The following is a 25,328-nucleotide window of genomic DNA, read 5'->3' as shown; positions in this document are numbered from 1 at the left end:
GGCATCCAATAGCCAAGAATTAATTAATCAATGTGCTCGTGGTGTCGTTAAAAAAAAAACCTTCTGTTTTTATTGGGGGAGGGAGAAGTTTCCATTCCAACCATTGCTCCACGACTGGTACATGTATATCAAAGACTGTGGTATGTGCTGTTGTCTGTGGAAAAATGCATAGAAAAGATCACTTGGTGCTAATGGAAAAATGTAGTGGGTTTCGAAATTACAAAATGTTTGACATCCACTAGCCGATGAATAATAAATGAGTGTGCTCTAGTGTCCAGACAAACAGACAGACAGACAGTAATAGATAATGAGTCGGGTGCAGGTTTAATAAGAATCATTTTATTGCGATGATGGCCAAGTTTCTTGGAGAGATGCGGTCATCAAAGATAGGCACGATGTCTGCGTGAATCCCCTGTTCTCGGAGCCACTGGCTTCTGTCGAGATACACCACTGACTCCAGCACAGGCTGCATCAGAACCTGCACACACTGAAACACACAAAGAAAAGGAAGGATTTTTAAAGGGGGCTTTCTCAAACATGAAAAATCAAAGGCAGCTTCCCATCAAAAGTATTTATGTTTTTGTTATTGTTGTTAGTAGAGGGGGGTGGTGGTTGGGGGGGGGGGGGTAATCTCACTGCTTCCCTTCTTTTCTATCATTTTATTTCCATTTTTTTTTCCCCCCATCTACTATCAGGAATATCTACTATTTTTCAACTTCTATCGCTGTCCACATCCACATCCAAGTCCTTGTCTTTACAACCTAGACAAAACATTACAGTCTAAATAAAGCTATATTTCTTATAGGGACAGACCCTAGTTTCAATCCATGAAAATTAACACTAAGTTTAGTTTATCTACAAAACTGAAACACATTTGGATAAAGTTACAATTGAGTGAAACATGAGTCTGCGACTTTGAAATGATGAAATACCCTCTAAAATTAAACTAAAAGTAGACTCCATAACTGTTAGTTCTCAGAAGCACATGCATTTTAAAAAATATGAGAAATGAATTTTGTGATATTAAAAATACCAGGATGACCAAACACACTTCGAATGTAAGGAAACTGATAATCTAAACCATAAAATCTAAGTAAAGTATGATTTCAGTTATCAAAAACAGTAAATAGTAAAAAAAATATGCCTTATTTTAAAAACAGGGTTGTCCCTTTATCAAAACAATGCAGTTGAATATAAAATATGTAAAACAAACACAAGACATATATAAAATATGTATGCCTTAGTGTTTGCCTTAGTGTTTAAAAACTAGGGTATGTCCCTTTAAGACATTGAATATAAAATATGTATGTCTCTGTAAAGACAATGCACACAAGACATTGAATATAAAATATGTATGTCTCTGTGAAGACAATGCACACAAGACATTGAATATAAAATATGTATGTCTCTGTAAAGACAATGCACACAAGACATTGAATATAAAATATGTATGTCTCTGTGAAGACAATGCACACAAGACATTGAATATAAAATATGTACGTCTCTGTAAAGACAATGCACACAAGACATTGAATATAAAATATGTACGTCTCTGTAAAGACAATGCACACAAGACATTGAATATAAAATATGTACGTCTCTGTAAAGACAATGCACACAAGACATTGAATATAAAATATGTACGTCTCTGTAAAGACAATGCACACAAGACATTAAATATAAAATATGTACGTCTCTGTAAAGACAATGCACACAAGACATTAAATATAAAATATGTACGTCTCTGTAAAGACAATGCACACAAGACATTAAATATAAAATAGTTAAATAGTTTTTAAAATAAATATAAAATAGCTTTACAAGTGAGAGAAATATTAATTCTATCAACAACTGTGACAGGTGCTTGTAATCTGTGAATAATATCCAGGTACCACCGCTCAGTATGGCTTAGAAATTTACTATGCCACTTTCAGAGATCACTACAATGTTAACTAGTAACTGCTAACCAATTTTTAGTTTGATAGTGACTTACTAAGCATAATTAATTTTAGAATGAAATGGTTTTTGCCATCCGTACCACACAACTGATGTAGTTGCTGGCTTAGATTATACCTTCTCCGTTGGTGAGCCAATTGGGCTATTTCTCGTTTCAGCCAATGCACCACAAGTGTGTATCAAAGGCAGTGGTATGTGCTCTCCTGTCTGTGGGGTGATGCATATAAAAGATACCTTGCTACTAATGAAAAAATGTAGCAGGTTTCCTCTCTAAGACTATATGTCAAAATTAGCAAATGTTTGACATCCAATAGCCGATGATTAATAAATCAATGTGTTCTAGTGGTGTCGTTAAACAAAACACACTTTTTAAAAATTACAACTAAATAATTTTACTGATTAAAGTCCTAATCAAAATTATAATATTTTGTTGTAACTTGGCAAACAAGATTTTGTCTGGTGTTAATGTTACTTTATTATAAATTTACCTTTTATTAGTTTTAAGCATGAAAAATCGGTGGTGGAGGAAACAGTAACCACTAAAATTGCCACTTGGCACTAATGAATTAATACTTTACATTTTAACCACCAAAAATTGCCACTTGGCACTAATGAATGAATACTTTACATTTTAACCACCGAAAATTGCCACTTGGCACTAATGAATGAATACTTTACAGTTTAACCACCGAAAATTGCCACTTGGCACTAATGAATGAATGATTTACATTTTAACCACCGAAAATTGCCACTTGGCATTAATGAACCACCGAAAATTGCCACTTGGCACTAATGAATGAATACTTTACATTTTAACCACCGAAAATTGCCACTTGGCACTAATGAATGATTTACATTTTAACCACCGAAAATTGCCACTTGGCACTAATGAATGATTTACATTTTAACCACCGAAAATTGCCACTTCCAGGGGACAATATTTCCAAATCTGAGGTAACCGGAAGTCGGTTCACGTGGTTTTTACCTAGGTAACCAATTGTTCGGTTACGTGAATTATATTTGCGTAAGCCATGGGTTATCTGATAGGTTACCTCAAAATTACGTTGAAATTATATTTTAAATACATAGTTTTTAGCTGAAACATAAAGTTAAAACAAATACAAAAGAAAACATTTTACAAAAAAAATTAAAAAAATGTCTTTAATGTTTGCTAAACTTAACAATATTATAAAAGAACTGAATATTAGCCCCAGTACTGAAACAAAATACAGGGGCGTAGCCAGAAATATTCTCAGAATTACGCATGCCAAAGGCATGCCCGAGCAGGGGGATTCACTCCCCCCCCCCACGTGTGAAAATTTTGAAACTTAGAACGACTGTAGATGCATTTTTTAAAATCTTTTTTCGAGTCAATTTTAAGAAGTCTATTTTATAGAACAATTACAGACAGCCTCGACCTATTCCCGGATTTTGTTTTTGCATTACGCACATGCGTACTGTGTGTAATGGGCAGTATGCCTTTGAAATAAATAAATACTCATTTGTAGGGATTCCTTTTTGCGATTTGCGGTGGCTATGCTACTTTCACTTCATCGATGGTACTTATATACTACAGTGACGTTCCAAATGTTTGGGGGTTTTTAAAGCTCATTATGCAATGTTAGTATTTTTCAATTTTTGTGACACTTTTGGATTCCTGTTTACGTTAAAACTGTTTTTAACATATGTAAAATTATAGCCAATCCAATAGTATGTCTACATATATTCCTTTAGAGATAAAATAGCAGCAGAAAATTTAGCCGTCCCAAGCGGTCCGAGCACATTTCTTTAAAACTGTTTTAAAACTGTAGACTGGTCGCAAGTTACAACTGTTGCAATATAACGTTGTTTACTGGTTTGCTGCGCATCAAGTATCTAAAAATCAGTCTAAAACATTTATGGGAATACCAGTAGTATGTCTGCATGAATACACTTCCTGTAATCGTGAAGTTTGCAAGTTTTAATTTCTGAACGTTTACAGGTCATGACGTAACCGATTTGCGGTTCGCGTAAATTTAATTTTGCGTAACCGACACGCGAACAGTATATTGTGCCCTGACTTGGCACCAATGAATGAATGATTTACATTTTAACCACCGAAACTTGCCACTTGGCACCAATGAATGAATGATTTACATTTTAAACACAGAAACTTGCCACTTGGCACTAATGAATGAATGATTTACATTTTAACCACCGAAACTTGCCACTTGGCACTAATGAATGATTTACATTTTAACCACCGAAACTTGCCACTTGGCACTAATGAATGATTTACAGTTTAACCACCGAAAATTGCCACTTGGCACTAATGAATGATTTACATTTTAACCACCGAAAATTGCCACTTGGCACTAATGAATGAATTACAGTTTAACCACCGAAAATTGCCACTTGGCACTAATGAATGAATGATTTACAGTTTAACCACCGAAAATTGCCACTTGGCACTAATGAATGATTTACAGTTTAACCACCGAAAATTGCCACTTGGCACTAATGAATGAATACTTTACAGTTTAACCACCAAAACTTGCCACTTGGCACTAATGAATGATTTACAGTTTAACCACCGAAAATTGCCACTTGGCACTAATGAATGAATGATTTACAGTTTAACTTTCCTTTCCTTCCTTCTAGGCAAAATATTTCACACGCACTGTTCTTCTGTTCAAGTTTTGGTTACCGTACGCAAAGTTAAATTTACACAACTCACCAATATTTGATGTGGTGAAGTGTTACTCATTATACTCATTATGAAATTTCCTTAAAGACTGGGTTTTGGGTGGTTTTTTTAATTATACAATACTCAAAGTTTCAGCTGAAAATACTGTCATTAAAATATATTATGATTGATAGAATTCACGTAAGTGAACAATCAGTTACGTGGGTAACAATTACATGAACTGACTTCCAATTACCTAAGATTTTGAATTGTGTCCCCTTTCAAATTGTCACATCAAGTTTACGTACTGTGAATGCTTCTATGCAGTCAAACTGCTTCTGTAGATCCACGTACAGGGCGTTCAGTTCATCTTTATACCGACCCACGTCAACATCATCTAAAATCAACACAACAAATATGTATTATACTACACTAAAACACTATATAAATATACAGCTGATATAGCTAGGGAGTGTCTAGAAAGTAAACGACTACCATAAATCAGCTTATAATACCCCACAGATGAAGAAAATTGTTGGTGCCAATCTTGAATATTTGGCAAAGCAAGGCGTCATAATGACATCATGAAAGATGGTGGCCATTTTGAATTCTTCGATAATCTAAAATGAATAATAAAACACTTATTTCTGGGTCAATCTTCACAAACAAGATGTTAAAATGATCAGCATAAAGAGCTTAAATAGTCTGCATACATCTGATGATAAAAGTGTGGTAATTTCAGGGGGTGAGGAGTGCGTTAATGAAGTTTTCTAAAGTTTTGGTGTATTCTGATGTAATCCAATGGTAACAAACAAATTTTTCTTCTTATACACCCATTGGTGAGAACATCAGTCGTTATTTTTAATAACTCATATAGTGTTAACACACATACGTGCGATAACATTTTAGACATACGACTGGCTGCTCCTTTGGTCACCAATGCCATACCATCCAATGAAAAAGAAAGATCGAATTGATCACTCTGTGACGTACAAGTTAACCTGAAATTGACTTGTCTGTGACGCACATGTTAACTATAATCGCTAGGGCCAAACATAGGTTTTAGTTGGAACAGGCATTTAAATTTATGTTAGAACTCTTTACTGAAGATATGCAAGAAATAGAATACTACATTCGTGTCCGTTAGATACCATTTATCTTACAACTTGTTGCTTAAGAACATATCCAACTCAATTTCACTTGTTAGATACATTTTTAAACGACTCATAAAATAAACGCTATCTAAACAGCCGCTCATGTAGTATTCTCTATTTATTGAATAAATAGCAAATTGTTCATGTGTTGCTAGGGGAATTGTAATTCGCATATGTAACACTACAAAGACATGCTGTCAAGGAGGAGAGGGTATAGGGATGACAGTGACCACATTATGGTCATACGCATGGCAACGGTAGTAGCATTGCAGATGGCGTGGGCAAGGCGGATGACAGTGACCACAGTATGGTCATACGCATGGCAACGGTAGTAGCATTGCAGATGGCGTGGGCAAGGCGGATGACAGTGACCACAGTATGGTCATACGCATGGCAACGGTAGTAGCATTGCAGATGGCGTGGGCAAAGCTGTAGCCACTCTACGTCTTGGCTAGAAACAAGGAAAAAGATGAATTGGCATTACTAGAATATTTAGCCCTCCTTAAAAATGCAAAGAAACTGTTTTAGCATTTCCAGCTATTGCAGTGTCTTTGCTCATCATTCAACTGATTGGGTTTGTTCTCATTCCATCTAGTGCATCACAACTGGTCAACAGTTGTGGCATGTGCTTTCTTGTCTACGGGAAAATGCATATAAAAGATCCATTGCTACTAACGGAAAAATGTAGCAGATATCCTCTGATGACTACGAGTCAGAATTACCAAATGTTTAACATCCAATAGCCGATGATTAATTAATCAATGTGCTCCAGTGGTGTCGTTAAACAAAACAAACTAACTTCTTCCTCTTGACTACTGCTAAGATAACTAGCTTTTTGAAGTGTCTTACTGTAGTTTGAAAGCACCGAAAGTTAAAAGTTTTTGTGGAGACACAAGACAACATTTTCTTGTATTGAGAAGCATTCTTAAAACTAATGCAAGGTGTTTTCAGCAATACATCCCTTCCAGGATTCCATGCATTTAAAACAACTTTGGTACTGAAGCTACATAAAAATGTATGAAAGAAGGAAAACTATCTTTTTGAATGGTTTTCAATTATTCAAACAGTATGACCAAGCAAATAATTGCTGATATAGGTAAAGTATTGGCTTAAAGGGACATTTCTGAGTTTGCTACAATTTTTAAGATGTTATTGACTAACTGAGACTTTTTGACGACTGTAATTACATATCAAATATATTTTTCTGCATAAAATATTAGTGGCTGTATATTAAACGTGTTTCTGATCGTTCTAATATTTGTGCTAGGTTAAATTTCATTTTATTTCCTAAAAAATATTTTATTTGAAGACAAAATCCAGTTTGTGCTTCTTACAAATATTAAGGCGACCAGAAACACATTGAATATACAGACACTGATATTCTAAACAAGAAAATATATTTAATATGTAAGTTTAATCGTAGAAATATTTTATTAGTCGGAAACATCTTATAATGCAGCAAACTCAGGAATGTCCCTTTAAGATAAAATTAATGCTTTGGAATTATTTACATGTATGTACATGCACAGTATTATCATTTTAAACAACAATTACTTGTGTATTAATTTGCGGATGTTTTGGTGAAAACATGATCCGATAAGTTAGCACTAACATGAGCTGCACAAGCATATGAACTGTTTGACACGGTTACTGATCCTAGCTTTTGAAGTACATACTGTACCGTTTCTCTTTCTGCACTTGATGCTACTAGTAGTACTACAAAAACAGGAAGAAACACAATGAATTTCTCAAAAAAATTTGTTCATTAATAGTAATGATCTAATACACTTGTTGATTTAATTCACAAGTTTACTTCCTCCAAGACATGTGACGTCAATATAAATAAACACAGAACAGAACTTTACAACAGCATATACATGTAAAGAACATGTAACAAAATAATCTGGCAGAAAACAATGGTTTTGTTTGTTTGCCAGATACGATAACAGTGTTATCAAATAAGAGTTAATAACCTATCATTTTCACAATAAGAAATATGATAAGAGGTGGTAATAAACTGAGATGAGATAAGACACATAAAAAATAAGATGTCATGATCATTAAAAAAGCTGAAAGCTCCATGCAATGCTGCATGTTATCTCGTCTTTATTGAGTTCACGACTTCTCATGAATAGAATTCTAATCACGATTTAGAGTCACCAAATGTAATAAAAAGTATTTCTCATGAACAGTACTTTGTTCCTCACCCACCCAATTCCAATATTTACAAATAAACATATAGAAAATTAATCAGGTACAAAATTAATAATTTTAATAAACACAAAAACAAATGGGATTCAAACTGCATAATTTAAATTAAATTAAAAAAAACTAGTTTAAAATTAATATGTTTTGTTTCGTTTGTTCTTCGGTATGGGCAACCTACCCAAACAACACCCAGCCAACGCAAAGTAATTATATTATTTATCCTGCAAATTACCCATAATATCCATGTCATAAACCCTTTTGATATATTATTAACTGAGTTTTGCTGTAGATGGGTCATTTGTTTACAACCAACAAGACTTGTATACCCAAGCGTAATGTTTTGATGAGATTTAGTTGTAGTGTGTGACATCATATTACCGGTGTGGCGATTTCAGGACTTTGATTTACTAAATATCAAATTAAAATGTTATTTTAGAAGTGTTATAGGATAAATAGAATTTGCTAGTTGTGACTTTTAATGTGTAAAGTATCAACCTCATCTAGTTAATCGGTATTTGTCTCAGCAGAGTCTCGACAAATACCGATTAATGTATAGACTCGTTGATATTTTTCATAATAAAAAACTCATGATGAACCCTCTATGTCTGACTTCACTCAAATAAAATAAAATCATTATGTTCATTAGTTAAATTGAGAACTGTGAACATGAACACCATTTTCAGCCACTTTGAAGTTCAGGGGTGGGTGTGCACCCCCAGCACCCCTACCATAGTCTAAGCCGACAAGAGCTGAACGGGCAGGACTGGCTGGAACATAGGCCAGTGGTAAAACATTCGCCTGATGTGCAGTCGGTCTAGGATCGATCCCCATAGGTGGACCCATTCAGCTATTTCTTGTTTCAGCCAGTGCACCACTTGTATATCAAACATTGTGGTATGTGCTATCTTGTCTGTGGGATGGCGCATATAAAATATATCTTGCTACAAATGGGAAAATGTAGCGAGTTTCCTCACCATGTCATATACCAGTAGTCTTAGAGAGGAAACCCGCTACATTTTCCCATTTGTAGCAAGATATCTTTTATATGCGCCATCCCACAGACAAGATAGCACATACCACAACATTTGATATACAAGTGGTGCACTGGATGAAACAAGAAATAGCCCAATGGGCCCACCGACAGTGATCGCACTTTATGTTATAAACGTTAATGTATTACCGACATGTTTTGTTGTTGTTGCAATTACAATGTATGGAGTTTACCATTAAATTACTCATTAATTATGAAGTTTATCATTAAATTACTCATTGATTATGAAGTTTACCATTAATTTACTCATTAATTATGAAGTTTACCATTAATTTACTCATTGATTATGAAGTTTACCATTAATTTACTCATTGATTATGAAGTTTACCATTAATTTACTCATTAATGGTGCAATATCACAGTTACAAGTGCCATATCTTACTACGTTTACAGATATTTGTAATAAATAATTAGAAATTATTCCAACCCACACATAATCTTTGCATAAATAATTCAGGAACTGTAATATGTTTTCACCCCAAGTAAATAAGAGTTGCATTTAGTATGAACAGATTCCTGTCTTCTTATTCTTGCTTAAATCTCAGTGGTTCCAAGAGAATTCTCATTTCCCACCTCCCCCTCAGATATTCTAGATCTGCCCTTGCAAAATCAACAAATGAAGCTTGCTGGTATGTCCTGATGCAAGGCAACTACATGGGCTACAGAACAGAGGGTGCTGCTGATGCAAGGCAACTACATGGGCTGCAGAACAGAGGGTGCTGCTGATGCAAGGCAACTACATGTGCTGCAGAACAGAGGGTGCTGCAGGGGCCACGGCACCTCCTCCTCATTTTCCCGTTACTATGCTTAGAAGGTTGGAAACGCCATATTTAACACCTGAAATTCAAACTTTTCTTAGTGGATTATGTCCTTGGAACCCTCCCTTACAGGTTCACCCCATTTCGGTGCTCATATTTCCATCCCCTAGGTGAATGCAACCCCTCCCCACCACTACACACACACACACTCTGAAGTACATTCCGCACACCCCGGACTAACGAGGGCGGGATATAGCCCAGTGGTAAAGTGCTCGCTTGATGCGCGGTCGCTTTGGGAACGATCCCCGTCAGTGGGCCCATTGGGCTATTTCTCGCTCCAGCTAGTGCACCACGACTGGTACATTAAAGGCCGTGGTATGTGCTATCCTGTCTATGGGATGGTGCATATAAAAGATCCCTTGCTGCTAATCAAAAAGAGTAGCCCATGAAGTGGCGACAGCGGGTTTTCTCCCTCAATATCTGTGTGGTCCTTAACCATATGTCCGACACCATATAACCGTAAATAAAATGTGTTGAGTGTGTAGTTAAATAAAACATTTCTTTCCTACCCCGGACTAACGTAAAGTTTGTCACTTACCATCATTCTCGGGAAGTAAAGAAGACACAAATGCTGGGAATGTTGAAAAATCAGATTTTCTGATTTTCTTCTGGTTAATAATGCCTTGAATGTGTTCCTTGTTCTTAACTGAAATTCAAAATATTCAATTAAAATAATAAATCATAGAAAAGGAAGGGAATGTTCAACAAAACCTCAAATAAAAGTCAATATCTTGATGAAAATTACTTATAATAAAAATCAAAATGTTGATGAAAAATACTCAACTAAAAGTTGAAATGTTGATGAAAAATACTCCACTAATAATCAAAATGTTGATGAAAAATACTCAAATAAAAGTTGAAATGTTGATGAAAAATACTCAACTAATAATCAAAATGTTGATGAAAATAATCACCGAAAAGTTGAAATGTTTATGAAAATACTCACCTAAAAGTTGAAATGTTTATGAAAATACTCACCTAAAAGTTGAAATGTTAATAAAAAATATTTCACTAAAGTGAAAATGTTCATGTAAAATAACAACCATAGGGTAGGAAGTGAATATTTGTTTATATTATTATAAAACTCCAGCATAATGCCGTATCTAACATAGCTATTTTTACACTTGGCTGAGATGGTACGAGATGAACCTTGTGGTCACCACATAAGCTATTCCTACTAAAGAGCAACAAGTCATCTTTCATTTTATATCTTCTAATAACCAGAACAAGGCAGACAATTAAATAATTAGCATTTCAATTCATATCTTCCACTTAAAACTAGGGACTCTTCGAGTCCAAAATACTGGACTTGAGTACCCGAGGGTCAAACTCGACCCGGACCCGAGTACCCGACACTTACACGAGATGATAATGAGACAAAGGAATATAAAGTAAAATATAGCAATATACATCTTAATTCCAGCACTGAACATGAATGCGAAATCATGCCATTGTATTGCATTTAGAAACTGATTGATACATTCAGTATTGTGACGGATGGACAACCAGATTAAAAAGATAAACTAAAGAATAATCATATAATTATTGTGTATCTTGTAGGCCTATTGCTGATTAGTGACTCTACACTGTCTCACTTGCATGGATACACGAGTCCTGTGAACGGACTCTAGTCTTGCTAGACTCGACCCGTACCCATGTAATTGAGTTCTCGTGGAGACCCTACTTAATAAATAGAGGTTATTACCAGAGTGTTTTTCGGTATCGTCAATGTCATATATTAGGAATAAAAATTGTATTATGCGAGCCTATGACGAGCATAATACATTATTTTTATTCCTAATATATGATATTGATGATACTGAAATACACGAGGGTAATAATCTCTTTATCATATAAGCTCAAGCTTAATACGTGTTTTTGTAAACTGTACACGCAACTTTAATTCCAGTCCACCATTACTAGATATTCAAATGATGTAAGAATATGTGGCACGGTGTATTTTTGAATGGAAATGACGTCAAACTCAAATGACGTCATTTTGGATATCCTTACATCAAAATAAAGTTATGCCTAACAGATTTTGTTTTCTGAATGCTGGACAGCTTTCAGTGTCAAATTGCCATTGAAATGTTTTTATTTGATGACTATGAATGCATACGTCAATCATGGAGTGTCACCCATGTACGTTTGCTTAAATGTCAATAAACCTAGTGCCGAGACCTCGACTAATTTACATCTAATTTGCAAAGTTATCAAATGTTTAAAGTATGTGATCTGAAAAATATCACATACTTTGATTGCACTGAAAATGTAAGATATTATATGATAAATAAACTATATCACTGCACACCAAAGAATAAATAAACACGCAAACAACAGAACTTAATCAAATATTTTGTGCTTTTCACCTTCTTTTAAAAAGAGTTCCAACAAGGCTCTGAATCCAACATTATTTGTATGCAATGCATGATCCTCAGCAGTCTGGAATTTCCATCTGGATCTAAAAATAGAAGAAACAAAATCCTGTTTTAAAATTAAAGGCACGAGGTCCTCTAACAACAAATGAAAGTAAAGGAATGTTTGTTTAACAACACCCCAGCACACTACGACTATTTGGTGTCGTAACACTTGATTGACATAAAGTTAATGTTTGTTTTGTTTAACGATACCACTAGAGCATGTTGGTTTATTAATCATTGGCTACTGGAAAAAAAAAGAAGTTTTATTTAACGACGCACTCAACACATTTTGTTGATGGTTATATGGCGTCAGACATATGGTTAAGGACCATACAAATATTGAGAGAGGAAACCTGCTATCGCCACTTCATGGACTACTCTTTTTGATTAGCAGCAAGGGATCTTTTATATGCACCATCCCACAGACAGGGTAGTAAATACCACGGCCTTTGATATACCAGTCGTGTTGCTGGATGTAATACATTTAGTAATTTTGACATAGTCGAAACCTGCTTAATTTTTCCATGAGTAGCAAGGAATATTTTATATACACCATCCTAGAGACAGTCAAGATAGCACATCTGTCTGTACAAGGGAGGTCTAGGTGGGAAGGTGTAATCAACATACCTCATTTCTTTACCTTTATGTCTAGCAGGGGAGGATTGGGGGAAGGGTAGCCCGAGTACTGTGGCTGTAAGAGAGTTAGACGGACATTTGGACATAATTACGCTCTCATTACAGTCAGAGACCAAGCTATGTATTTCTGCTTTAATATCACAACAATCCTATGTTTGACGTTAAATACTTTTACATCGATCATTTTCAAGTTAACTGATTAAAAAAGATCCACATATTAATCACTAATACACATAGTACAGAAAGAAATCCGACAGCACCCACATTCAGCTACGCTTCGTGACACTCCGTCAGTGACCTATTTCATGACGTAGATCACGTGATCGCCCACTGGGCAATTCCGCCTTGTGCAACAGTTACAGGGGCCGTCTCATACCAAGCGTTACAACATGGATTAGTTTCGTTTTGTGTTTCTGTGATGGAATGTGCATGCTGTAAAGAACGTTTTGAGCATAAAAGTGGACGGTTTCGTAGAACAAGAATTTGTACACAATTTAAAGGTGGGCCCAGTGCTGCTCAAACATTAAAGGGACATTCCTGAGTTAATTTTGCTGCAATGTTTAAGATGTTATCAACTAACAGAGACTTTTTAACAATTGTACTTGCATATCAAATATATTTTTCTGCATAAAATATCAGTGAAATTATTTCAAGACAGAATCCAGTTTGGGCTTCTTACAAATATCAAAACGACCAGAAACACATTGAATATACAGACACTGATATTTTAAATATGAAAATATATTTAATGTGTAAGTGTAATCGTAGAAATATTTTATTAGTTGGAAACATCTTACGATGGAGCAAACTCAGGAATGTCCTTTTAAGTGATGTTTTTTATGTAACTGTCACTCCCAAAAAAGAATTATTCGTCTGTCTCCAATGTAGTTTGACGATTCGTTCCTTGGACACAAAAGAAACAAACAATTGTCAACTGTGGAGATAAAATTTAGAAAAGTAAAAACACCAGGCTCATACATAGCCACAAAACTGCCAGTCACCCCAAGTGCCCGACAAACACCAAAGCGACAGAGAGTGGTACACACGCCAAGCAGGCATACCAGTCGTAGATCAAAGACTTTTTCACCTGGAGAAAAGGTGAATATAATATTGTTTCTTTGTGTGTGTGTGTGTGTGTGTGTGTGTGTGTGTGTGTGTCTATACCACTCTCTGTCGCTTTGGTGATTGTCCACAGCCCAGTGGTAAAGCACTAACTTGATACGTTGTCGGTCTGGGATCGATTCCCATCGGTGTGTCCATTGCGCTATTTCTCGCTTCACCCAGTGCACTACGACTGGTGTGGTATATCAAGGCCGTGGTATGTGCTATCCTGTCTGTGCGATGATGCATATAAAAGATCACTTGCTACTAATGATAAAATGTAGCGGGTTTCCTCTCTAACACTTTGATAAAATTACCAAATATTTACATTCAATAGCCGACGATTAATGAATCAATGTGCTCTAGTGGTGTCGTTACACAAAACAAACTTTTTGTGTGATTGTCGGGCACTTGTTGTTTTGAGACGACCCCTGGTAGATGGAATGGCTGAGTGGGCGATCATGTGACGCAACGTCACGATATAGGTCGGCGAACTTAGAATTCTGCTGTCCGGATTTTGCCAAAGCTTAGCTGAATGTGGGTGCTGTCAGGTTTCTTTCTGTAGTGTGTGTATTAGTGATTAATGTGTGGATTTTTTTTAATCAATTAACTCGAAAATGATCGATGTAAAAGTATTTAACATTAAACATAGGATTGTTGTGATATTAGAGCGGAAATCTTTGCCAACTTTTTGGTTGTCGGGAATTGCCAAGAAAATACATAGCTTGGTCTCTTGACTGTAATGAGAGCGTATTTATGTCCAAATGTCCATTTAGCTCTCTTACAGTCATAGTACTCGGGCTAGGGGAAGGGTAGTAACCGACATATCTCATTTCTTTACCTTTATGTCTGGCAGGGAAGGATTGGGGGAAGGGTAGTAACCGACACTTCTCATTTCTTTACCTTTAAGAAGTATGTCTGGCAGGGGAGGATTGGGGGAAGGGTAGTAACCGACATACCTAGTTTCCTGTGCAGCGAGTCGCAAACTGCACGAATTCAGTCGCCATCCAGGATGCAGGTTTTGTGTCTTCTCGTACGAAGAGCTCCAGAGCTTACTCAGTGGGAAGTTACAAATCAAATCTATAATTAAAAGAAAGGAAGGATTACCAACCGAGTTTTGTCTTTAAGTCAAAGTAATCAAACATCTAGGCATCACCCTGCCCATAGCCCAATTCAATTTTTTATAAAAAGTAGCTACAACAATTAGTATTTTACCAATAAAAATGTGTTTATATGAGCCATTTTGTAATATTTTTCCAAAAATAATTCTACTTATATCTGAAACTTGGCTAAAACAAAATAATTCTACTTATATCTGAAACTTGGCTAAAACAAAATAATTCTACTTATATCTGAAACTTGGCTAAAACAAAATTAATTCCAGGTCTGGTGCTTATAAAACTTTTAGAGTCTAGACTCAAGATTCTAATACAGTCTGAGACGTGAACGTCATGGCAACGCCATACAATTTGTATGCATGTGATGCCATTAGAGATCAAGTCAGGACTCTATATAAGTTTTATAAGCACGGGCCCAGGGCTCTAACCGGTGTTAAACGTTTTGTTTTGTTTTAATTAATCATTGGCTATTAGATGTCAAACATTTGGTAATTTTGACATGCAGTCTGGTTGGAACAAATTCCTCCAGACTAGTATATCAAAGGTCCTGTCTGAGGGAAAGTGGATATAAAAGATCTCTTGGAGCCTGCTAATAGAAAAATGTAGCAGGATACCCCAGAAGACTATCAAATGTTTGACATCCAACAGCTACCGATTATTGTAATTAATCAGTGTGCTCTAGCAGTGTCGTTAAACAAGGTTTAGGTTAATTAAGGGGCCGTCCATAATTTTCAACATTTTCATGAGCATACAAAACCATATGTGGGGGGGAGGGGGGGGGCCAGCGTACACTTTTTTAAAAATGAAAAATGTCGATCAACATTTTTCATTTGGGGATGTACACTTTTGGGGGGGGGGGGGGGGGTCAAAAGTGTACTCTTGGTACACTTGTAAAAAAAATTGAAAATTATGGACCCCTATACATGATTACATGTCTATACACTCTCAAGCTTTCTGCATGAAAGTAATTGGATAGCACGTAATAAAACCAAAATTAGGTCATGAATACACATGTAAACGCCCCTACTAGATGGCTATGGGTTTGAAATCTTTTAAAATTAAACATTTTATGTACTTTGAGAAATTTTTAACAGCAGTTCTCTTACTATAATCTTTCTAAAAATTAATCCATTAATTTTCAAAATTTGTTTTTAGAGTACATACTTTTACTCTTCGTACCCTCTGGTAGAAACCATGACTCCATGGTCCAGGAGGCGGGATATAGCCCAGTGGTATAGCGCTCACTCGATGCGCGGTCGGTCTGGGATCGATCCCCATCACTGGGCCCATTGGGCTATTTCTCGCTCAACCAGTGCACCATGACTGGTATATCAAAGGCTGTGGTATGTACTACCCTGTCTGTGGGATGGTGCATATAAAAGATCCCTTGCTGCTAATCGGAAAGAGTAGCCCATGAAGTGGCGACAGCTGGTTTCCTCTCTCAATATCTTAGTGGTCCTTAACCATATGTCCGACACCAAATAACCGTAAATAAAATGTGTTGAGTCGTTAAATAAAGCATTTCTTTCTTTTTCTTTCTACAGTACTAGTTTATGACAAATATGAAGTGAATTTCTTTCAAGTATGGTATCAGTGATTTATCCAAGCGTCCTGTGGGTCAGAACATAGGCCCCTTCCCAAAAGAAAGTGGCACTGAAAATTCACAATTTCTGTACAAACATTTCCCAATCTATATATATTCTTTATTCCTCTTGTAGCGAGTTCGAACAATACAGATTATCATACATACATAATACATTATGTCTGTTCTAATAAATTAATTTAACAGTGGTGTAATGCATCATTCAGTGGCCTTAAAAATATCCCAAGTATGATTTACTCGTGTTAATTTTCCCAATCCCATCTGACATGGGATCCTGGTGAAAAATCCTGAATAAATCCCTGTGTATAACAGGGTCTCGTTCCACGAAGTGATCTTAGCCCTAAGATCACCTTAAGCGCACAGCTACCCTATGCACTTACATCAATCTTTGGGCTAAGATCGCTTCGTGGAACGGGGCCCAGATAAGGAGTTGACATCTGACCTGTTTGAGACGCCATCTTGTGGTAACAACAGCTGACGAGACACAGCGCACGAGCCGCACGAAGATTCATGAAGTACTCAAGAGAGGTCACTGTGAGGTCACCACAGCAGTGCAGACCAATCAGACAGAACTGGGGAGGCTCGGGCATTCCCGACGATGTAGGAGGAGGATCCTGTTGTTTGTTACCGTGACAACAGGTAAATGTTCTGTTTGATTTTTCAGTGTGATCACACTTAAGACATCTGTGATTTTGTGAAAGGGCCTCATGTTCAGTTGAGTCATCACATTCAGTTGAGCTATCAAATTTAGATGAATCATTACACACAGAATGTATTTGATGCTGTAAAGTGGTCTCACAAAACGAACGTTCAATAAGACTAGAGTTCTCACATCCAGCTATGGTATCACATTCATCATACTGTGAAAAGGTCTCACACAACAGTTTCTCAGCAACACTGGATTTATCACATTCATATGAGTTAACAACTTTAGGTCCGAACATTTCAGTTGAGTTATCACATTCAGTTGAGTTATCACATTCAGTTGAGTTATCACTTTTAGTTGAGTTATCACATTCAGTTAATTTACTATATGAAGAATGAGTGTGACATCGTAAAGAGGTCTCATATGATAGTTTTTCTGTAAGACTCGATTTACCACAATCAGAATGCTGAGATCTACTGAAATCTGTATGTTTGCTGACAGTTGAAGAACAGTTAATTAGTTTAGTTTCTCTTGCAATGTTCCCAGGGGAATGGCAGCATGGCTTGGCGGAGGTTAAAGAAGTTTGTAGTTTGGCGGTCAGTTCATCCAGATTTTCACTGCCTGGCTGCATACTAAAGTTAATTGTTTTTACACAGTCAGCAGATAAACCTAAAAAACAAAACAATATATATTTAATAGCATACATTTAAAAGGGCTCTGTTGAAGTTTATAATGGCTTATTTCCATCAATAGTTCTTTAAAAATTAAAACATTATTCATATACATACATACATATAAAAACAATTACAATCAAATAATTTCATTTATTAGTAGCAAAACTCATTCCAGCCAGTTCATCACAACTGGTATATCAAAGGCCGTGGTATGTGCTATCCTGTCTGTGGGATGGTGCATATGAAATAGCCCTAATTGCTACTAATGGAAAAATGTAGCGGGTTTCCTCTCTAAGACTATATGTCAAAATTACCAAATGTTTCTCATCCGATAACCAAGGGGGCGGGACGTAGCCCAGTGGTAAAGTGTTCGCTTGATGCACGGTCGGTCTGGGATCGATCCCTGTCAGTGGACCCATTGGGCTATTTCTCACTCCAGCCAGTGCACCACGACTGGTATATCAAAGGCTGTGGTATGTGTTTTCCTGTCTATGGGATGGTGCATATGAAAGATCCCTTGCTGCTAATCGAAAAGAGTAGCCCATGAAGTGGCGACAGCGGGTTTCCTTTCTCTATATCCGTGTGGTCCTTAACCATATGTCCCGACGCATTATAACAGTAAATAAAATGTGTTGAGTGTGTTGTTAAATAAAACATGTCTTTCCATCCTTTTCATTAGCCGATGATTAATAAATCAATGTGTTCTAGTGGTGGGTTTTTTAGTAGCACAAAATTAGTTTTGAAGAACATCTACAGATACCTTACTCACACAAGAATATGACTGTCGTACACATGTACGTGTTTTGCACACAATGTTTACCCATAATTCTTTATTAACAATTAAAAAACCCCAAATACTGGAGACCATCGTGCCTGGGAGAGGGAGTATGAAAATCATTACCATCATACCTTGCATGGCCGACCTTCTCTCCGCCCGCTGAACGTGCCCATCACTTCCCTCAACCCCAATCACAGGACGACTGTAACGCTTGTGAAGAACTTCACCCAGATAGCCCTGAAGTTAAACTCATTGATATCACTTGTGAAGAACTTTACAAGATAGCTCTGAAGTTAAACTCATTGATATCACTTGTGAAGAACTTTACAAGATAGCTCTGAAGTTAAACTCATTGATATCACTTGCATGGCTGTTAACAAAAGTAAAATGTTGTGACTGAAATTTCAAGGTACAGGGCATTGCCCTGGTTGGGGGTTTAGATGGCGGATGTCAGTGCCATGATTATATCACCATTCAAAATGGTAGTGTTTTACATGACAATTGTAGTCCACTTTAAACATGTATTTCTCCCAACCCAAACCCTGTTATTTTTTTTTTTATTGGACAAAAACATTAATTTGATGGGTCCTGCAGTGAACCTATATTAATAAAAATAGTCCTATTAGGCTGACATTTGCTGGGGTGTTCTTTCAACAAGCTACGGACATTTTTTTTTAAAGTTTGCATTATTACTTGATATTATTTATTTAGGCCAGCTAATGGACTGCAAATCAAATATTCAAATACATTTACATCGGGTCGCCATAGTCTTATCGCAAATTCATTATGGTCGTTAAAAATTGGGGTAAAAGCCAATGTCTGATACTGCATTACGGTAACGTTGAATAGTCCTCTGTTGATCTTTGTGTCCATTTAACAATACATAACGCAAAATCTTGCAGTTTTAATACCCCTCTCGCTCGTGTAACGTTTTGTGACCATGTCATATTTTACTTTGGGGTCTTTAGTAATACATATATGTTAAAATAAAACGGCAATGACTGGTTGCATACTTTATTAATTAACATTACGTTGCACAATAACAACCCCCCCCCCCCCCCCCAAATTACGTTTTGTCACACATCCCATAATTCCAACTCTCCTTAGTGTACGTTGAGTAGTTCTCGAATGACCCCATTATTCAATCGTAAATAATAAAGAAGTAACATACCGCTGGTCGGTAAATGTTAATTGTTCACCGGATCAATTTTATTAAGTCTCAATATCTATAATACGCAATCTAATAATCTCCCAGCGGAACTATTACATTGTAACAATGTTCAAACTCGCACGTGCTGTTCGTCACATGGTGTGACATCGGGTACGGCCATTACTTCAAAGGGAGTGAGTAGCACATTTAAATTAGGGTGGTTTTTTTCACTTAATTTACTACTACTGTAGTAGCAGGATTTTTTAGGGGGGTTTAATTACAAAAACCGTACCAAACATGATTTTAATTTTTTTTTTAATAATAATAAAATATCTGAGAAAAAAAGTACGAAACATATATGTACACACCTTTTTACAAAATAAGATCGTCTGCTTAAAATAGCACAGCAAATGGTAGTGCAGGGTGCACATTAAGTCAATACTTTTACTTTCTACGTCCGTAAATCCCAAATATGTGTTAACGCAAATGGATGGATTAAAACAAAAAGTTATATTCTTCTACCAAAAATATATTATATCAGACAATGTAGGCATTATTACTAAAAACTACGATACAGCAGACTGTATCAAAACAGGATACACCTAATTTGCATATCCAGGTCAGAGTTGTTCGTCACGTGTTCATAATCGATTGGAAAACCAAAACGAAACTTTTTCTATGTCATTTTTAAAAAATATATACAATTAGCTAAATTTGTAAACATTTTTATGAGTTCAAGTGTCCACGATAAGAGCAACTTTGGGAATCTTTATTGGGAAACTGTTGGGTTGAAGGGTCTAATTGGGGAAAAGTTTGATATTGGATTGGGAATTTACGTTAGGGGAATGGGGCCGTTCACCGGCCCCAAAATGTATAGTAGTTTATACCCTGGGATGGGTCCCTAAAGGGGGTCAGTGGGGCAAAGAAAACGTCCGAAGCGATCGGGTTGACATTACGGAAACCGAAAACGGCCGAAGTGATTCTCATTTAAAAAAAAAAAAAAAAACCTGACTGAAAAAATAATTTCCACAATTTCTCTGACGACGGAAATCCGTCTCACGACGGACAGTTAAAAGCCATGCACTTGTGAAGAACTTTACAAGATAGCCCTGAAGTTAAACACATTGATATCACTTGTGAAGAACTTTACAAGATAGCCCTGAAGTTAAACACATTGATATCACTTGTGAAGAACTTTACAAGATAGCCCTGAAGTTAAACCCATTGATATCACTTGTGAAGAACTTTACAAGATATAGCCCTGAAGTTAAACACATTGATATCACTTGTGAAGAACTTTACAAGATAGCCCTCAAGTTAAACCCATTGATATCACTTGTGAAGAACTTTACAAGATATAGCCCTGAAGTTAAACACATTGATATCATTTGTGAAGAACTTTACAAGATAGCCCTCAAGTTAAACACATTGATATCACTTGTGAAGAACTTTACAAGATAGCCCTCAAGTTAAACACATTCTACTGTCAGTTATATTAAAACAGCATATCAGAACGTCAAGTGATACGTCCCACTAGAACGTCAAGTGATACATCCCACTAGAACGTCAGGTGATACATCCCACTAGAACGTCAAGTGATACATCCCACTAGAACGTCAGGTGATACGTCCCACTAGAATGTCAAGTGATACGTCCCACTAGAATGTCAAGTGATACGTCCCACTAGAATGCCAAGTGATACGTCCCAATAGAACGCCAAGTGATACGTCCCACTAGAACGTCAAGTGATACGTCCCACTAGAACGCCAAGTGATACGTCCCAATAGAACGCCAAGTGATACGTCCCACTAGAACGTCAAGTGATATGTAACACTTCAACGTCATGTGATGACGTCATCGATTGGCGCACTCCAACCTTACATTACAAGAATATCAACCAAATGAAGTGAATTTTATAAACTAAGAGCGATTATGGGTAATAAATAGGATATTAAACTAAAGCTTATGACAACATTATTTCACTCGGGACATACACATGATATGAAATGGAAACTTGTTTAGTATCCTATAATTATACCACCACTTGCGAACAAAGGGCATTTTATGTATATTCCATCACCAGTTTATTTTACCTCAGCTTCAAAGAGATAAATGACCTCCCATCGCCACTACTTCCGAGACTTATATCATTAAAAAACACACAAATTGTAACTTAAAAGATCTCTTATAGGAACAAGCATAATATTCTAGTTTTAATCATGCCTAAAATTATAATATAAAGATCCACATCATGACACAAACGACTCATCCCTTTGTTCAGACTGGCTCGCTTGATGCACGGTCGATCTGGGATCGATCCCTGTCAGTGGGCCCATTGGGCTATTTTTCGTTCTAGCCAGTACACCACAACTGTCATATCAAAGGCTGTGGTATGTATTACCTGTCTGTAGAATGGTGTATATAAAAGATCCCTTGCTGTTAATCGAAAAGAGCAACCCACGAAGTGGCAACAGCGGGTTTCCTCTCTTAATATCTGTGTGGTCCTTAATTATATGTCTGACACCATATAACAGTAAATAAAATGTGTTGAGTGCGTCATTAAATAAAACATTTCCTTCCATTATATTGTGTCTCACCATGGTGTAATAAAGTGAATTAATATATTATTTCATGACATGATTTATCTCTATTAAAAAAAAAAAAAAAAAGGATATGGTGATATTGAACAAAAACAAACTTACTAGTCCTGATCCAATGTCTACAACTACATCAATCTCAGACTCGACACAAATTTTATCAACCACAGCAGCCATGTTTTTCACTTCATGAAGCTTTTTGGGAGACATCCCTCTGCAATCATCTTGACCAATGAGAACTGGTGTCTCAATTTGTATTTGTGTTCTGTCCAATGAAAATGTCTGACACTTCTCCACAAACTTACGAAACGTTACTGGCCAGCTGTTCTGAGATTGAAAAAAAGATAAGAATATAGTTATTTCATACATGCATGTATTTATTAAAGAGACTGTCCTATGTTTGCCTTCACTGTAATAGCTGTACATCTAACAGAGCTTTGTCAACAACTAAAATAATATATTAAATATATTTTCTTGGTCAGAATACTGTAAAACAGAAAATGATAATGAGCATAAAACTTTAATGACTTAAGCGAGGCCATACACAGTCCTTGGTTTTTGAAAATTATAGGCGAGTAAAAAATCACTCTCCAAAATAGGCAGTGTAGCTCCGATTGGATTTTGACTGGTACATCTACAAAACTGTCTATTAAACCAGTATTTCCTGATTTGTTCAATAAAGAGAAATACAAATGTATCAGTTTAACGACTGTATGGAAGCCACTACCATGTTTTTAATAATATTGTTTTAATAAAATACCTTCTATCAGCTAAATGAGCTATGAAAACTGTTGATTTTTGTAAACTGTGGAAATAAATATACTCATCTATTTTACATGCGCCGTTTGTGGAGTGTAACGTGCGCTGTTTTTCACACTCGTCAGATTGAATTTACGTGCGCTGTACGAGCACGATCACACCCGCGCACCTTAAAAAGCAAGGTCTGCATACAAGACGCTAATATTTCATGACATTAAATTTAAAGAGACGTACAACAGACCGTCCCGAAAAACTTTTGTGTGACTGAATTGTTGGTGATTAACTTAACACACAACAATGGTTACATGCTAACAATTAAATCAAAATGGTTAGCAAACAACAGTTAGTTAGCATGCACATTCTGTAATTTTCTACTAAAATTCAGTTGTCTGTAAGCTGCAGTGCAAACAGAAGATCTCTTGCTATTAATGGAAAAATGTAGCAGGTTTCATCTCTAAATGTCAAAATTACCAAATGTCTGACATCCAATAGCCAGTGATTAATAAATCAATGTGCTCTAGTGGTGTTGCTAAACAAAACAAACTAACTTTCTAGTGGTGGGGGCACAAGCCAGATTTTTATAGAGTAGGACAAAAAACATTCCTGTGTCTTACCCCATCACCACCACAACCCTCCCCCACCCCACCCCACCCCACCACCCAGTTCCTATGGGACTGCTCCAGATGTAAGACAAACCTGTTTCTGAGGTGACTGGAATGGAATCATATTCAAGTCCTCTGTACTCAAACTCAGAAGAAATTCCCTCCACTGAAAATAGTCAACAACAAAAAGTCTTCAACAAAAGTACATTATGTAATGAATTACCAGGCCCAACATATTTTAGTATTTCCTAACTTCAAGGCCCATAACTCTGTGAAAAATGCATAAATCGCCATGAAATTCAAATGTGACCTGTAAAAGTACATCATAAAGCTATATACAAAACTTTATCTCACTATCTTCAGGTATTGCAAAAACAAAGTACTGAAAATTAATTTGCACAGCTCCTAAGTTCAAGGGTCATAAGGTCATACACAAAATTTCAGCTCAATATCTGGAAGACATTGCAAAAAAAAAGAGTCCAGAAAACAAATTTTTATATCTCCTAGGCTAAGTTCAAGGGCTATAAGTCTGTCAAAAATGGGTAAATCGCCATGAAAGTCAAACGTGATCTGTAACAGTATATGATAAACCTATACAAAAAATAACATATCAAGGCATTGTGAAACAAAACATTAGAAAAACTACATGTGGGACAGATGGATGGACAGATGGACAGACAGACAGACAGAAGGATGATGACAAAATCTTAGTCCTCTCTGGTTAGACCGGATGGGGACGAATAAGGTGCTCATTATCACTGAAATCAGGTAGCCATAAACATATTTTTAAGCAGCAATATATCTACTGATGGGCTGGATCCAGGATTTTGTAAGAGGCTGTCACACAATTCAAGCACATTGATTAATTAATCATCGGCTATTGGATGTCAAACATTTGGTAATTGACTCGTAGTCATCATAGGAAACCTGCTACATTTTTCCATTAGCAGCAAGGGATCTTTTATATACACTTTCCCACAGACAGGAAAACACATACCATAGCCTTTCACCAGTTGTTGTGCACTGGTTGAAACAAGAAAAAACACAGTCAGTTGAACGGATCCACAGAGGTGGTTTGATCCTGCGACGTAAGTACCTCAGGCGAGTTCTCAACTGACTGAGCTAAACCCCACTCCTAAGGCAAATGAGCTGCCCCTCCCTCCCAGATGAAGGGAGAACTGTAGGGGTGATTGGGGGGAATGTTCTATGGAAAATTTCTAAATAAAGATGAAGGGCAATTTACTGTTGTATACTGTGGATGGTGAATTTAAAAACAAGTCATTAAAACTAGCACCTCACATGGGCCGAGTGTCACAGGACTCATGTGACCCCCTTCTAGATCTTCCAATGTACTGAGAATTAAAAAAAAATACACGGCTTCTAGATTATGGT

At 36.5% G+C, this 25,328-nt stretch overlaps 1 protein-coding gene across 7 annotated transcripts in view; it reads right to left on the bottom strand.

Annotated features, from left to right (window-relative positions):
* Positions 1-319: 319 nt before the first annotated feature.
* LOC121373378 (protein RRNAD1-like) overlaps positions 320-25,328 on the bottom strand; it is a 29,767-nt gene continuing 4,758 nt past the window's right edge. For 4 of the 7 annotated variants that reach the window (XM_041500001.1, XM_041499999.1, XM_041500002.1 and 1 more), the window contains exons 3-11: positions 24,031-24,102; positions 22,681-22,902; positions 18,960-19,065; positions 17,173-18,045; positions 14,969-15,089; positions 12,222-12,313; positions 10,391-10,498; positions 4,930-5,018; positions 320-487 (exon numbers count right to left, since the gene is read on the bottom strand). In XM_041500001.1, the coding sequence (XP_041355935.1) occupies positions 335-487; positions 4,930-5,018; positions 10,391-10,498; positions 12,222-12,313; positions 14,969-15,089; positions 17,173-18,045; positions 18,960-19,065; positions 22,681-22,902; positions 24,031-24,102 (1,836 nt within the window). In that variant the 3' untranslated portion in view covers positions 320-334. Of the gene's footprint in view, positions 488-4,877; positions 5,019-9,607; positions 9,872-10,390; positions 10,499-12,221; positions 12,314-14,968; positions 15,090-17,172; positions 18,046-18,959; positions 19,066-22,680; positions 22,903-24,030; positions 24,103-25,328 lie in introns of all 7 variants that reach the window. The other 3 variants (XR_005958073.1, XM_041500003.1, XM_041500004.1) reach the window with 3 other exon arrangements.

The sequence above is a fragment of the Gigantopelta aegis genome, chromosome 5 (genome assembly GCF_016097555.1).
Source record: "Gigantopelta aegis isolate Gae_Host chromosome 5, Gae_host_genome, whole genome shotgun sequence".
Taxonomy (NCBI): domain Eukaryota; kingdom Metazoa; phylum Mollusca; class Gastropoda; order Neomphalida; family Peltospiridae; genus Gigantopelta; species Gigantopelta aegis.
This window is presented reverse-complemented; position numbering and strand designations above follow the sequence as displayed.